The 15,789-nt window shown below is 42.1% G+C and overlaps 1 protein-coding gene across 2 annotated transcripts in view; it reads left to right on the plus strand.

Annotated features, from left to right (window-relative positions):
* KIFAP3 (kinesin associated protein 3) overlaps nucleotides 1-15,789 on the plus strand; it is a 93,146-nt gene that overhangs the window by 43,566 nt on the left and 33,791 nt on the right. For both annotated transcript variants that reach the window (XR_014026225.1, XM_081326147.1), the window contains exons 12-13: nucleotides 7,432-7,540; nucleotides 13,572-13,684. Coding sequence is in view for 1 of the 2 variants with exons in the window: in XM_081326147.1 (XP_081182273.1) it covers nucleotides 7,432-7,540; nucleotides 13,572-13,684 (222 nt within the window). In the remaining variant the exon portion in view is untranslated. The remainder of the gene's footprint in view (nucleotides 1-7,431; nucleotides 7,541-13,571; nucleotides 13,685-15,789) is intronic.

The raw sequence follows: 15,789 nt of genomic DNA on the forward strand, positions 1-15,789 counted from the left end.
GCTGGGCTGGCCATTTGACCTCTGGGCCACTGTCCAGCCCCCCCCCCCCCGCATGGCCTGAGAGGAACAGTGAGGCTTCTCCAGTGGACCATGCCTTGGCACTTGCCTCAGTCCCATCTCCTTCTGCCAGAGACCCTCAGATCCGTCCTACTCCTGCCCAGGCCCCCATAGGCACCCTTGATGTGAACGATGTAGAGCTGGCCACACCTACCCAGTAGGCTGCACCCACACTGGCCACACCCACCCGGCCCACCAAGGGCAACTGCAATGCTGATGCGGCCCTCAATGAAATTGAGTTTGACTTCCCTGGTCTATAGCATTTCGCTGGTCTACTAATTTAGTCACTTCATCAAAGAATAAAATAAGACTGGTTTGGCATGATCTGTTTTTAACAAACCCATGCTGACTTTTAGTTATTACTTTACTTGTTCTAGATGTTCGCAGATCTGTTTTCTGATTATCTTTTCCAGTATCTTCCCCGGTATTGATGTTAGGCTGATATTGATCTACAGTTTCCTGAGTCTGTTTTTCCCCCCTTTCTTGAAGATGGGAACCACATCAGCTCTTTTCCAGTCCTCAGATAGTTCCCTGGTGCTCTAGGAGTTTTGAAAGATATGGTACAGTGATTCTGAGATGACATCTGCCAGCTCCTTCAGAACTCTGGGATATAATCTGTCAGGTCCCGGTGATTTACATTCATCAAGATCAGACAGGTGTTCTCTTATCATTTTTTAAACTTATTTTAACTTTTATTTCTAGTCTGTCTTTTACAGTTATGTTTTTGGCAGGTTGGGCTATAATTTCTTTTTGCATGCAGACTGATGCGAAGAATAAGTTAAGCAGCTCTGCTTTCTCTCTGCTGCCTGTTACTTCCTCACCATCTTCTCTCTTTAGTGGACTGACTGTTTCCTTGATTTTCTTTCTTGTTATTTATATGTTGAAGGAAACTTTTTAAAAATTATCTTCGGCTCTTGTTGCAAGTCTTTGTTCATTCTGAGCCTTTGATTTCCTGACTTCGTCTTTGCAGATTCTGGCTAACTGCTGATATTCTGCCTTAGTTATGTGCCCTCCTTTCCATTTTTTGTACTTGTCCTTTTTGTCTTTGAGTTTATCAGAGATTCTTTGTGCAGCCATGCTGGTTTCTTCTAGACTTTATGTTTCTTTTTCTCTTTCTTTTTCAGTGCTATTGTGCTGGACTGGCTTTTATGATCATATTTTTCAGAGTTTCCCGAGCTTCTTGAGTTGTTTTCCCCTTTAGGATTTTCATCCAAGGTCTCTTTCCCAAGCTCTCACCGAGTTTGTTAAAATCAGCTCTTTTAAAATTTAAGACTCTGGTATCATTATGTTCTATTGCTTGTGTTTGCATTATATTGAATTCATTCTCCAGGCAGCTAGTTACTGTTGTTGTAAGGTAGCTCACTGAACATAAGTTTCTTGCTTCCTAATTCTAATTGTCAAGGTATACAACAGCAAAATAATTATTAGATACGGTGCAGAACTTTCCATAACTGTTCCCTTACTGAAATAGATATAGTCTGATCTCCTGAAATACATCTTGGGGGTGGACAAATCCATGCCAGCTTCAGCAATAAAGGCAGAGTTGGATGTATCCCATATACAGTCACCTAGCAATTAATGTATTTGACTATTGGCTGAAGATTTTATTTATGGATCAAGGTAAATTAACAAGCTATGTTTCAAAGAGCAAACACTTATTATGTCTCCTCATACTTTTGTAAACAAGTGTGTAAAAAAATCTATAAATAACTTTAGTAAGTTATCACATTCTCTTAAAATGAAACAAATAATCTTTCTGTACAGGTAATCCCCAAATTATGAGCGTTCACTTAACACTCAAAGTTACGTGATGAGCACCCCCTAGTGCTTACAAGCAAGTCCTGAAATTATGAATGTTGCCACACAGCAGTCATTCACCCTTTTGAGAGACTGCAGTGGCATAGCAATATTCATCCTGGTTATTCCCTCCCTCCCCACCCCCGCCTGGGTCTCCCTAAGCACCAGGCTTTCAATACTCACCTTGCGAAGATAGAGATCCTTCCCTTTCTAGGCTGCTCCAGGCCTTCCGTGTGTTCACAGAGAATAAAGGCCTAAAGTAATGTAAGATCACGTGAGATCATTGGGGCGAGATCTCATGCAACTGATCTCGCAGTACTTTAGGCCTCTGTTCTCTGCAACAGGGAATGGAACTGAAGCCGGGGAATGCTTCCACGTGCCTCCAAAGGCTGGATCGGGGCGTCAGAGCCCTTTTCCAGGCTGTTGCCACCCAGATCTGAGGCCGGGGGACGCTTCTGAAATCCCCCTGTAGCCTGATCTGGGCTCTGGAGGCCTTTTCCAGGCCACTGCTGCCCAGATCTGAGGCCAGGGGTCGCTTATGTAGCCCTCTGGCAGACTGTTTCCGGGAGGCAGCAACCTGGAAAAGGCTTCCAGTGTCTCCCAGCCTAAGATCTGGGTGGCAGTGGTCTGGAATAGGCCTCCGAAGCCTGGATCGGGCTGTAGGCGGCTGCGGAAGCATCCCTCGGCCTCAGATTCAGGCGGCAACAGGAACCGCAGCAGAGAGGAGATGGATCTTTTCCAAGTGAGTTCGGCACGGCAGGAAGGGAGGGGGAAGCATGAGGTATCTTATTGGGTTGGGGAGGCCTTGGGGGCCTGTTCCATCACTAGGCCCTCCATGGCCTTTCCCACCCTGAGATACCTCGTGTTCACTTAATGAGCTGCATCTTAACGAGCAAGGGAGTGATCTCGTTCGAGATATGAGATTCACTTACGAGTTTTCGAGTTACGAGTGGAATGGACAGGCTCCATTTCACTTGTAACTCGAGGACTATCTGTATCTGTTGTCTTGCCTATAAACAAATCCTTAAAACCATGTCATTTCAGCCCTGTACAACAAAAGTCTTGTAAGGGTTACTAGAGATAACATACCTATTTTAACCTTGATCAAATAAAACAACTTTATATGCCTTCCTTTTACTTTAATATTTTTGATCCTTAAACCCTTCCAATAAATCTGTAGAACTTGATTTCATTTCTACTTGTCCCTTCTCACAAAATTCTTCAAAGTGTTAACAAGGCTTTTTTGTAAATCCAATTTAGGAAAATTATCCAGGCCATTCTTTTGGTTTGTTACTTGTAAATCCCTTTAATTATTAAGCCAGTTTCATTTGTATGTCTAATGTAGCATCTTTTTTCATATCATTCTTGTAACCTGTCATTTTAAATCCATTTTCAGATCAGTCTCAGTTTTGTCTGGTAAAACCTGTTCCTCTCTCATAATAATTTTTCAACACAAACTGTCTATAGAGGCAGACAATTTAATTTAGTCCATTATTCAGAAATATTCTTCAGTATGTCCAGTTTTAAAATATTTTGCTCCATTCTGTAGTAATAGATCAAGTTAGATGTTCTTTTTTAATCTGTAATCTTTATACACACACACACACATATGTACAGTACACACAGGTTGTGCATGTATACACACACACCTTAAACTTTCTAAAGAGACTCACCTGATGCTTTCAGACATGTTTTCTAACAGGTGAAAAACAAATTCGAAATGTGATTAGAAAAAGAAGTTTGTGAACCCAGTGTCTTTTGAAGGCACTGATCACAATTTGAACAAAATGGTTATTCCCATGTCTTCCAGAATTCTAACCTGCTGCAGACCTCTATCTTGTGGTTTCCTTGCAATGGGGAGCTGTCTGAAACACTTGTGGGTGATCTCAAGTCCTTTTAATGTCTGGCGATGAATTACGAAGAGCTGACCTACTCATCTCTTCTCCTGCGATTATTGACTGTGTTTTTAGAAGAGTTGTCTTCAGTTTCTCATTTCTTCCCTGGAGGTCCAGTTTCCAGGAGAGGTTATACTATATACCTTTTCCTGTGACCCATTTTTGCACTCAAAACTTTTTTGATTGTTCTCTATTCTTTTATGGAAAAATTGGGAAAATTCTGTATATGATAGATTTGATTACCAAAAAAAAAGGTGATAGAGAAAGAGAGATATTGTCAGAACCCACTCCAATCCACATTTTTAGGAAAGACAAACTCTTGGAGACAAGATTGTCCAAGCAGGAACTTTTACTAAGACATAGATGAAAGAGGATATAATAGACAGGATCTGAAAACTGTCTCACAGATCGATATTTTTAAAGTGTCCCCGAGCAAAAAACCCACCCCTCAGTCCATTTGGTCAGTCCCGGATCAGTCAAGTCTCATGTGTCAAACCCCTCGTGGGAAAAGGAGAACCATCAGTACATTTGCAACACAATTACTTCTTCCTCTTCACATTCCATCTGGAGATACAAGCCAGAATTCCCCCCACCACCTTTCTTGTTTGCTCGTAAATCAGATAGGGAGAGGATTTCCTTTCATCGGCAAGAGCCAGAATTCTCCCCACCCCCTTTCTTAGTTGTTCGTAGTTCAGAGGGAGAGGGTTTCTTCCATCGGTCTTTTTGTGATGGCCAACAGGCAGGCTGAATAAACAAACATTACATCTAAGGGAAAGAGATGGGGCAATAAACACCCCTGTCTTCTCTTTCCTCCTTGGGAATGGCAGAATCCAGTAAGGGGGTGGTGGGGTGAGATTTGGGTTTGCACAGAGGGAGTTAGAAATGAAGTATAAATGGATTCTGACAGATATCCTTTTTGTTGCTCCTGTTTTAATCAACTTTGTAGCCTTGTGCCTCAACATGTTACTTTTCAGAATGAAAGAAATTTATCTTGGACTTGATTAATGATTATTAAGCAAGACGTTTAAGGATTACCATTCTATAAACTCATTTGTTTACCAGTGCTAGTTTTTTGAATATGATACCAAGAGCCATACGTGCAATTACTTTGAATTGCAGCAAGCCTCATTAGAAACTTCTTACTGAAAGTCGCTTTGTTTGGAAGCCAAAAGTGCATTGAATTGGATATAGCTATTTTCCCCAGCAAAATATCCAATGAAAATTAATCCAAGGGTTACATAGTTTATGGGAAATTTTTCTATATCCAAACAGCTTTCTGAACGGTGAGCTATATGAATCAATATCCGACTTTCAGAACATAAAGAAAAAGAGTGCAGTTTTACAGGAAATGGTTTGAGAGATAGAAATATGTCTTTTGCTTTAGCATGCTTTTCTAAGAAATACAAGATCCAGAGTAGCTACTGGCATTTCCTGTTAATGTGCAGAAAGAACCAATAGAAGCAGCAATAGATGTGTAGCTTAAAGAAAGAGCAATGTTGTAACAGCCAATGTTTTTTAAATGTTAAGGACAGGTGAATGCAGTGCTGCTGCTGTGATACAAACCCTATACTAGGGCTTTTCAACCTTTTCACCCGTTGTACCACTTTTAGGATATGGTAACATCCGAGTACCACCAGTCGCATAGCAAGGTGTCAAAAACATGATGACCAAAAAAGGGGGAAAAAGTAAAAAAGTGATGAAGTACAGGTAGTCCTCGACTTACAACAGTTCGCTTAGTGACTGTTCGAAGTTACAATGGCACTGAAAAAAGAGCCCCCAAGCCACAGCCGAGCAAGACACCTGCCTGCCCGGTGACGCTCTTCTTCCTGTCCGAGGTTTTCATTGTTGTGAGCATTTCTGTTGAGGATTGGCAGCAGGGGTGGGGTGAGGTGGGGTGTTTGGTTTTTATTCTCCCCCCCCATCTGCTGGGCGGTTGCAGCAGGTTTTGGTCACTTCACATGACCCTGGGACACTGTGACCGTCATAAATATGAATCAGTTGCCAAGCATCTGAATGTAAATCACAAGACCCTGGGGATGCTGCAACATTCCAGCTGATCGGGGCTTCTTCTGGACTCAGCAGAAGCGCCAGGATCAGCACTGAGCTCCAGCTGGAGCCTGGCACTGATCCTGGCACTTCCACTGAGCCCTGACAGCCCCAAAGAAGCACTGATCCTGGCGCTTCCGCTGAGCCCGGACAGCCCTGCAGCTCCAGCCATCTCTCGCTCAGGCTTGTGCAGTGCTGCCACCAGTTCAGCTCATTCCCCTCCCCCGCTACCACTTTTATAGGATGGTCGTGTACCACCTGCCAGGTGCCAATGTACCACAGGTGGTACCCGTACCACTGGTTGAAAAGCCCTGGCCTATACTATGGGAATAAATAATTCAGCTTCTTGGTTTCCAGAGAATGTATAAATACTGACAGTGGCTATAGATCAGGGGTCCCCAAACCCCAGGCCATGGACCAGAACCGGGCCGCGGCATAAAAGAAACGGTCCATGCAAACAAGCAAAGCCCCATCCACAGGACATGAAATCACAGTACATGAAACTACACTGCCTCCGGTCCACAGAAAAACCTCTCCACAGAACGTCCTTGGTGCTCAAAAGGTTGGGGACCTCTGTTATAGATAATAAAGATATTAAACAAAGATCATAAGGACTTAAAGAAACCAATTAATCCTCCAGTTTTTAAAATGGCAAACACTTTTTGTCTTGGAATCCCACCCCTAAACAACCAAGAAATAGTTAGTTAGTTTGTATGCATCAAGGCATAATAAATGGCTAGACCTAGACCTAAAGAGTTCTTTGGTGGCTCTCAACTTTGCACTTTGAGTAATGCTCTATTGTAATTATTTATTTTGCTATTTTATATATTTGCTTGTATATCAACTGTAATAATCATGATATGTTCAGAAAAATATTTGGCACACAGGTTCATCTGTTACACTAATGACATTTGATTGTTTTCTGTAGATAATGTTCAGCATGTTTCTTGCTCTTTTTGATACTTTGTGCTTTACAGGATATGGATTACAGAAAGAAATACGTTTTTTACATTTTTAATCCTGCCTTTATTATTTTTATAATTAACTCTAGGTGACAAAAATATCTAATATTCCTTTCTTCTCCTATTTTCCTCATAAGAACCATCACCCTGTGAGGTGATTTGGACTGAGAGAGTGTGATTGATCCAAAGTCAACCAGCCAGCTATTTCTTTGTTTATTTATTTGGTAAATTTATATACCCACCCATGTTACATACATGACTCTGAGTGACGTACAAAGTGACATGCAAAGTTAAAGCAGAAAACAAAATAACAAAAAGTAAGAATCATTAACAAAGATTAAAATGATAAAAAATATTAAAACCATACATTAAAAAATAATCTGCAGGAGAGTACAATCTCATTAATGCTACAGCCATTCTTCAAGCTCCACGCCACTATTACCAGATCCCCAAGCCAGATGGCAAAGCCATGTTAACAAATTGCCAAATCTTACACAACATCCCCACCCCATCAGTTGCCTCTGACTACAAATTCATTATTTTTTTCTGTAGATTGATAGTCTTTCATAGTAAAAAAAATTCCTCTATTCTGTTAAAGGAAAAATTACTTCAGTTAATTCTGCTACAAATAGATGTCCTAAAAATGTAACAGATTGATATTTGTATTTTGCCAGCTAATGAAGATGCTGCTGGAGTGTCCTGATGAACGTGTTGATCTGGAACTCATTTCCTTCTGCATTAATTTGGCTGCTAACAAGAGGAATGTACAATTAATTTGTGAAGGTGAGTATTGAAGAGTATATTTAAGGTTGCTGACTATGAGCAAAATAACAAACAACATTGTCTGAGCCAACTTGCATTTTTCTCTTCTACCAAATAATTATTCTGATTAAAATAATAAGAATCCTTCTGTGCTTTGGAATTATATATAATTACAGTGAAGTATTAGTATCTAAATGTAATATAAAAAACCCTATGAAAATTGCTTCTGCTTTCTGTTTGTGGAGTGCCTTCAAGTCAGTTTTTGATTTCTATGGACTGACTGGACTAGGAAATTGGTTTGCCATTTCCTCCTTCCTAGGACATTAAAGCCTGATGCCTTGATCACTACACAAAACTGGCTTCATTTTGGCATATAGGTCAAGTTAAATTACCATTGAATTATTTAGTTCATTTCTTATATTATGTGTTAATATTTTCAGAACTTTTTATTCAGAATCTTAGTAGTGTGAGGAATAATTATCAGCATTTCTTCTGTTTTTCTATTAAAATAATCTGATGCATTTGAAAATCTAATTGTTAACATTGTTCTTTGGGAATGTGATGGTATTTCATCTAAAGAAAATTTTAGCTAAATCTTAGAGATGACAGAATTGAAAAGGAAAATAGATTATCTGGTTCTATGTCATTTTGGCTTAAGGCCTAGATATGGCATAGAAAACCTTGGTTTTGCTGATTGATTATCTTTAGTGGGAGAAAGACCAGGGACTTTCATGTTTATTTTTGAGGATCTTAGAATAGACGTCATTGCTTACAACTATGTTGGAATGGCTAAGTAGTCTGTGAATTGGAGGCACTGTGTAGTTCCATTCTACTTGTGAGAAATTGGCCATCCAAAGATTGGTAATGAGTAAATTCTGATTTATTCCATTCCATAATCTTTGAGTTGTGAGATCCCATAGGTTTTATTCTTTATGTTCTGCTGTTCTGTATCGATATGAACCCAATGGAGAGAGTCATCCAGAGTCCTCAAAATGTCTTGTTCATCAGCGTGTGTGCATTATTTGGCTCTGCCTCCATTGGAATAATTTTTATAGATGTCTTAGGCTGTAAGGGACTGGATGAGAGCTAATAAACTGAAGCTGAATCTTGATAATACAAATCTGTTGTTGTGGTTAGGTGGCTTGAGAATTAGAAGGAAGTATTAGACAGGGTAATGCTCCTTCTGGAAAAAACAGGGAATATAGATTGAGAAATATTCTCTGTTCAAAGTTTTATTGTCAAGGAGCTTTGCTGAGCTTTGGATGATGCTATAAGGACCTGCCTCAATCTGTGCTCCCAAGAAAGCAGAACTCTTGAAATGGCATCATTTCAAAAGGAACCTTTATTGGGAGATGTTGACAGCAGGAATAGAAGGCAGGAGTGCACATCATTGTCATAAGCTACTTCTGCGAATGGAAGCAGATCAATCCAATTGTCTTGCTGATAATTAATAAAGCATCTTAAATATTGCTCCAATACTGAGTTTGAACGTTCTGTCCCACCATTCATTTGTGGATGATGACTAGATGACAGGCCCTGGGTGGTCCCCAGAAGATCCAAAAAGGCTTTCCAAAAGTGAAGTGAATTGCACCTCCCTGTCTGAGATTATGTGTTGTAGAGCCCCATGCAACCAGTAGAAGTATTGTACAAACATCTTTGCTAGCACCTTGGCTGTGGGAATTTTTGTGCATGAAATGAAGTGCACCTGTTTGGAGAACAGGTCAGTTACCACCCAAATGACTGTGTTCCCTGCACTCTCGGGTAACTCTACGCTAAAATCCATGGAAATCTCCCGCTGAGGTGCTGATGGGACTGGCAACTACCTGCAACAGTCCTGGTATTCTGCCCTGTCTTCTTTTGGCTGCTGCACAGGTGGGACAACTAGCCACATAGCTTTCAGTGTCTCTCTTTATAGATGGCCACCAAAACTGCCTCTTTACTAGATGGAGCGTTTTGATGAATCCAAAGTGTCCAGCCATCTTCGAATCATGGCATAATTGCATGAATTCACACTTTGACAGCTTGGTGTACAGTCGGCTGGCCTGCTGTTTATTTAGAACCGCCCTAACCAATTTTACATGCTCCTCCTTTGTTTCCGTGAAAATTAAGATGTCCAGGTATACAAGAACCCCCTTGTAGAGGTGCTCCTGGAGGACTTCATTAATCAGTTGCATGAAAACTGCTGGTGCTCTCTGTAGCCCAAACGGGAGTACTCTAAATTGGAAACAACCCATGGGGCAGTTAAATGCTGCTTTCCATTCGTCGTCTTCTTTAATCCTCACTTGGTAATATGCTTCCCTGAGGTCTAATTTTGAGAATATTTTTCCTTACTTTAGGTGGGCCAACATATCCTTCATCAGTGGCAGGAGGTAGTTATTGGTTTCACTCACTACGTTTAAGGACCTGTAATCTACACAGAGGAGAAGAGACCAGTCTTTCTTTTCTCAAAACAGGACCGGGGGCCACCGTTTTTGGTTTTGCCAGCTGTATAAACCCTTGTGCTAAATTTTTCCAATTTAATGGTTGGCTAGTCTTTGGTTTGCCCTCCTCTCACGTTTTTAGTAAGTTTGTAATGGGGAGGGGGGCAATCTGGACAAATGAAGGAATGAACTGTCAATAGAAGTTTGTGAACCCCAGGAAACTTTGCAGTTGTTTCCTCTTGCTGGGTGGTGCCCACTCCAGCACTGCCCTGACTTTTTCTGGGTCCATTTCTAGCCCATCATGGGATATGCAATATCCTAAATAATCATGCCATCCCCCAAATTAGGGGCCATTCGATGCCTGGGGTCACTATAAAAGGTAAAGTCTCGATGTAGTCTCCCATTGCGATTTGGACTGGCTGGGTGGCTAGGGTAGCTGGGATCCCCCTTGCAATGGACCTGTCTAACTGGCCAAACGAAATTGGCTTCTTCAGCCTCCTCACCAGGATTCCTAGATTCCCCACCAGGATTGGGCTTATCAAGCACCAAGTGCACCCCGAGTCCACTAGGACTTTCAGAGTCACATTCTCCGGTATCCCTGGACTCAATAGTTGTATGGTTCTGGTGAGGGGCGCGATGGGTCCACTTAGCAGGGGTTCATCTTTCGAGTCACTGTTGAGGATTCAGGTGGTTTCCCAGCAGGGGTTGGAGTTTCTTCCCCTGGGATTCTCGGGGTCTGGACCTCGATGACCTCAGCATTCTTCATGGTGGCCTCTTTGGGTTGTGATGGAATCTTCCCTGGCTCAGACGGGTTTTTTTCACGGGAATCTTCAAATGGCATTCTACAGCTTGGTGCCCTTTACTGCACTTGAAGCAAGCCGTTGAGCACAGTATTGCAGTGGAGGGCTTCGCCATCTCTCATTTTCCCCCTGAGGGGCAGCGTCTCCAAGTTTGCCCCAGGTGTTTCTGTCTTTGGTCTTGGTCAATTCTCGGCTTCTTTTGCTAGGATACACCAGTCATGGAGTCGATCTGGGTCTCCCTAGGGATGCAAGCGTAGTACAAGTTGTCATTCAGCCCATTTTTGAAGTGGCCTATTAAGACATCTTCTGGCCAATTGAATCGGCTTGCCAGGTCTCTAAATTCCTTGGTGTATTCGGCTACTGGGTGACAACCTTGCCCCTCTGTTTTGATGTGTTCACTAGCCTTCTGGTCGGCTAGGGGGTCCTCAAATCTTCTCAGAGCAGCCATGAAGTGGTTGAAGTTTTGCAACTCAGGAGCATCGACAATATGTAGGGTCACCATCAACAGGGCTGCTGCTCCCTCTAGGGGATAGTTATGATTCTTACCCGTCCATTGTTGCTGGGGATGTCTCAGCCGTACTCCTCTATGTAACTCAGGACATGGGCCAGGAAAAATCCCAGCTGCTGGGGGGACCCATCATACTTCACTCCCAGGGGAAATTCCCAAAATTGGTGGGAATTTCCGGCCGGCATGGTGGATTCTCCACCTGGCTCGGTGCCTGTCTCCCCCAGCTGGGATGGCTCATGCTGGGTTGGCTGCCTCTGCCATGGCTCCTGCAGCCTCCGATGCACTGGTAGATAGGCCTGGGTTTACCAATTTGCTTTCTCGGCACTCCTCCTCTGCCATCCTCGTGGCTATTGAGCTCTGGCATGGGTCTTCCTCTTCCTCTTTTAGGAAATTGAATGCTTCCACCATCAGGTTAATTGCTTGCTTGAGGAAGTGGTTGGACTGGACTGGCCCCTCCTCCTCCTCCTCCTTGCTGTTGAGTGATTTCTCCATCTTGTGCTTCCACCCCGGCTGGTGGCTACTGTGCTTAAGGGACACCTTCCTGGCTTTTGCCTCCCGGTCCTCTTTCTTTCTGATGCCCATCAATCATCTCAGTTTCTCCCAACTCTCTCTGGTCACGGCTTTGTCGGACGAACTAGAAGAGTCCGAGTTGCTCTCACTCAGGGTTGCCTTGGGGGGAGCTTTCCCACCAACGTTACTTTCTCTTCTCTCACCACTGTGGTTCGACATTGTTTGCACAGTCCCCACAGTAGGGGTTTTCCCTCCGGGCTGACCACTTTGCAGATCCTGCCTAATGTAAGGACCCGCCTCAATCTGTGCTCCCAAGAAAGCAGAACTCTTGAAATAGCATCATTTCAAAAGGAACTTTTATTGGAAGATGATGACAGCAGGAATAGAAGGCAGGATCTGAGGGTTTCCCGCATGAAAACAAGTAATCAAAAGTGGTCCTAGTAACCCCACCTCAACTGTCCATCCGGATGGTTCAAACAGGCCAATCCGCAAGTGTGAAAATGCTGTGGGAACTGAATGATAAGGCGCCGCTTCCAAGGTTGTTATGTATCCAAGCTGGTTCTTCCATGGCTGGAGATAAGGCAGATGGCCGGAGGTACATTCCATTTTCACCCTGTTAGAGAAACATCAAAGAGGCAAAGCAAAGGAAATACACATCAGCACCCCAAGCTTCTCCCTCCCCCCCCCCAGGAGAATGGCAGAACCTGAAAGGAATAAGAAAAGGGTAAGAGCCCTAGAACAGCGGTGTCAAACATGCCGGCCCACGGACCAGATGCATCATAGCGAAACCACGCCCACTCCATTGCCGGCAACGGCAAAAAAGTTGCAATACATCGCAACACGTGACGTGATGTTGCGAGTTTGACACCCCTGCCCTAGAAGGACAGGGTTCTGATATGATGCATTAGCTGCAATGCTGTTTGGACCATGTTTCAGTGAAACATGTCATGTAACTTAATGGAACCATATAACAGCAGTCCTGAAAGCAATGGTTGCCTGTGAGCTATCAAGGTCAATTTATGATGTTGGTACTAGCTCACAAAGTCCTAAATGGCATGAGATCTAGGTAATTGAAGGATTAATGTCTCTATTTCCATACAATTCTTGCATTAGAGTCAGCTGAAAATGCTGGTGAAGCGTTGCTTGCAGTTTCACTGTTGAGTTTGGCTCCTGGCAAGGTGGTTTTCCCAGTAATAGAATCCTACTGTGGCTGGCCCCTGAATTTTTTCTTTGAAAAAATAAAAACATACTTGTTTACTCAAATAATTTATGATATCAGAGCTGCTAATTTACATTTGGATTTATTTACAATTAGTTTTTTAAGCTGTCAAATAATGTATTTTTTGTTTGTTCTTTTTTTTAAAAAAAATAGTTTCAGAAACACTCTTGTAGAAAAGCGATTTTTAAAAATTTATGTGAAGAAACCTTTAAATGTTCTATTAAAATGAGCTTTGTTAATATCTGGAAATGTTTTTGTCTTGCAGTAATACTGTGAGAGTGGAACCTAAGATGTAAGACTAAAGGAGAAGAATAACTGAACTCAGAAGATTTGCTAGGCTGTAGTTGTATCTAGGAGTATCTTGCTATTTTTGATGTTTTGGGGATATAAGAAATCATATTAACTAATGGCACTTACTGTATTTTTTTGTCTTCAATAATACTTTCAAACAAGTTTCATGAGAAGATGTTAGCCTACCTTAATATGATTTTTGTTTCCTTTGTTCTAAAAAAATCAATTTTATGATGGCAATTGTGAAACTGACAGCATAATTAATTGATTCATACATTTTTCATTTATATTCCTATATTTTCAGGAAATGGGTTGAAGATGCTGATGAAGAGAGCACTGAAATTCAAGGACCCATTGTTAATGAAGATGATTAGAAACATATCCCAACATGATGGACCAACTAAATCTTTATTTATTGTAAGCATCTTTTCAAGTTCTAAATTTGTGAAATGAGATATTGGAAGAAGTAAACTTAGTTTATACATAAATGATCCTTAAATGATTGCATGTGCCTTAATTCTAGTGGAATTGCACAAGAGTAAAATTTAAGGGCTTGCTATGTTGTAGCACCTTTCACTTCTCCAATTCATAATTAAGGCTTGTCAGTAGTTTTACAAAATATGATTACCAATGCCCTTACCTGCACCTGTGCAGACACTAAATTATTAACTATGACACTTATAAAACTGATTTAACATTTTTTGTTCTTTATCTGCATGTGCCCTTAGAAAAATAAGGCTGTCATCAGTTAATATGATTTGTCCTTTTATTATCCCTCTTCTGCATAGGTTTTGGTACTTAGAAATGAGCTAGATATCATTGATTTTAATTTCACTTCTGCGGTGTATGATCATAGGCACCCATTATCTCTTTTTCATTGTTTTTTGTACATTCTGTACGTAGACTCTGTGCCTGCACAAGGTCTATATCAGGAATCTTTCATAGCTGTGGACACCCACTGTCAGACAGGAAAAAAAACAGGTTCATACCTGAAGGTTCAGTTAAACTGATTTATTGCATAATTTTTTATTTTATTTTTTATTTTAATTCCATTTATATCCCGCCCTTCTCCGAAGATTCAGGGCGGCTTACAAGCTTAGCAGTAGCCTTCATTCTATGTATATGCCTGCTTATTAGTGTTCTGTACCAGCCTGCTACCGGCCCTGCAGCAAAAGCAGGGACAACCCCTTTTACAAGAAGGCAAGAGGCTGGAATTATGCCTGCCAAATTTATTGCTACAAAAACAAACGGAACAAGACACGAACCAAGAAACAGGAGCTTTAAGAAACAGGAACTATCCAAGCGGTTGCCTTCAGCAAACCAGCCCTCCCACACATTCCCCTTAAATACAGTTCAGGGCGTGGCCTCTCTCTGCCTCCTTCCGAGGTGCCCCATTGCCTTCTTCTGTTTACTCCTGATTGCCTCCTGCGTCGGGCGTCCTTGAACAGGGCCAGCTGTGGGTCATCTTCATCCACGCTGTCAGGCTCACACAGCTGGGTCTCCGTCGTGACCAGATGAGTGGGGCCTGGCTGGGGGCTCTCATCAAGCTGTCCAATCCCCTCAGCAAGCTCTTCAACACCCCCCTCCTCCTCCTCTGAGTCGTCCGACCCAACTGCCGAACCCACAGGCTGACCCTGAATCACAACACTTAGGGCTTTCACACACCTCCCCCAAGCGGCATTATTACAAAGTCAGCTTAATTGCCCCCAACAATCTGGGTCCTCATTTTACCTACCTCGGAAGGATGGAAGGCTGAGTCAACCTTGAGCCTGGTGGGACTCGAACCTGCACTAATTGCAGGCAGCTGGTGTTACTAAAAGGAGGCATTAGCCCACTGCTCCACCAAGGCTCTTAAATCAGCATAAAGCTTATTCATGGGACCTATGCACTGTCAACACCAGGTTAAAGTTAGATAAGGGTCAATGGCACTCAAGGGCTGTGGCTATGTAGAGATTCTAGGCTGATTCCTCTTTTGACTCTTCTCCCAGGTTCTGTCAGTCCTTCCCCTACATCCATTATGTATGCTGACAGATAGGCTTTCTATTCTCCCCTCAGTTTCTTTTTGACTGCCAGAGATGGTACATCATCAGGAATTTTCTCTGTCCTTCCTGCAAAGAAGTCACCTTAGTTTTTATTTTCTACCCAACTTGTCTGGTTGTTATTATTTCTCCCCTTCCATTTTGTGCTTTCATTCTTTTCTTTTTTTTTAAAAAAGTGAGAAAGCTCAAAACTAACATTATAAGGACACTGGCTGCTTGAGGTTTCTGATGCTGGTGGCTGTAATTAATCCAGGTATGATAGTAAACTAATATTACATTTAGTATGTCTTATTTACATCAGTGGAGGCCAAATGGTTGATACACGTGCATGCTACCAAATATTTTCACAGCAATATACAGTTCTTTCAGATACTTGAGGAAATAATTCATTTTGGCTTTGAGCCTTCCTTTTGTATACAGATTCACAAGTGTCTAATAACCTCGGAACAAAGATATTACATCTGCAGTGGTTAATTATCAGAT

Source organism: Vipera berus, assembly GCF_964194415.1.
Source record: "Vipera berus genome assembly, chromosome: 3".
NCBI lineage: Eukaryota > Metazoa > Chordata > Lepidosauria > Squamata > Viperidae > Vipera > Vipera berus.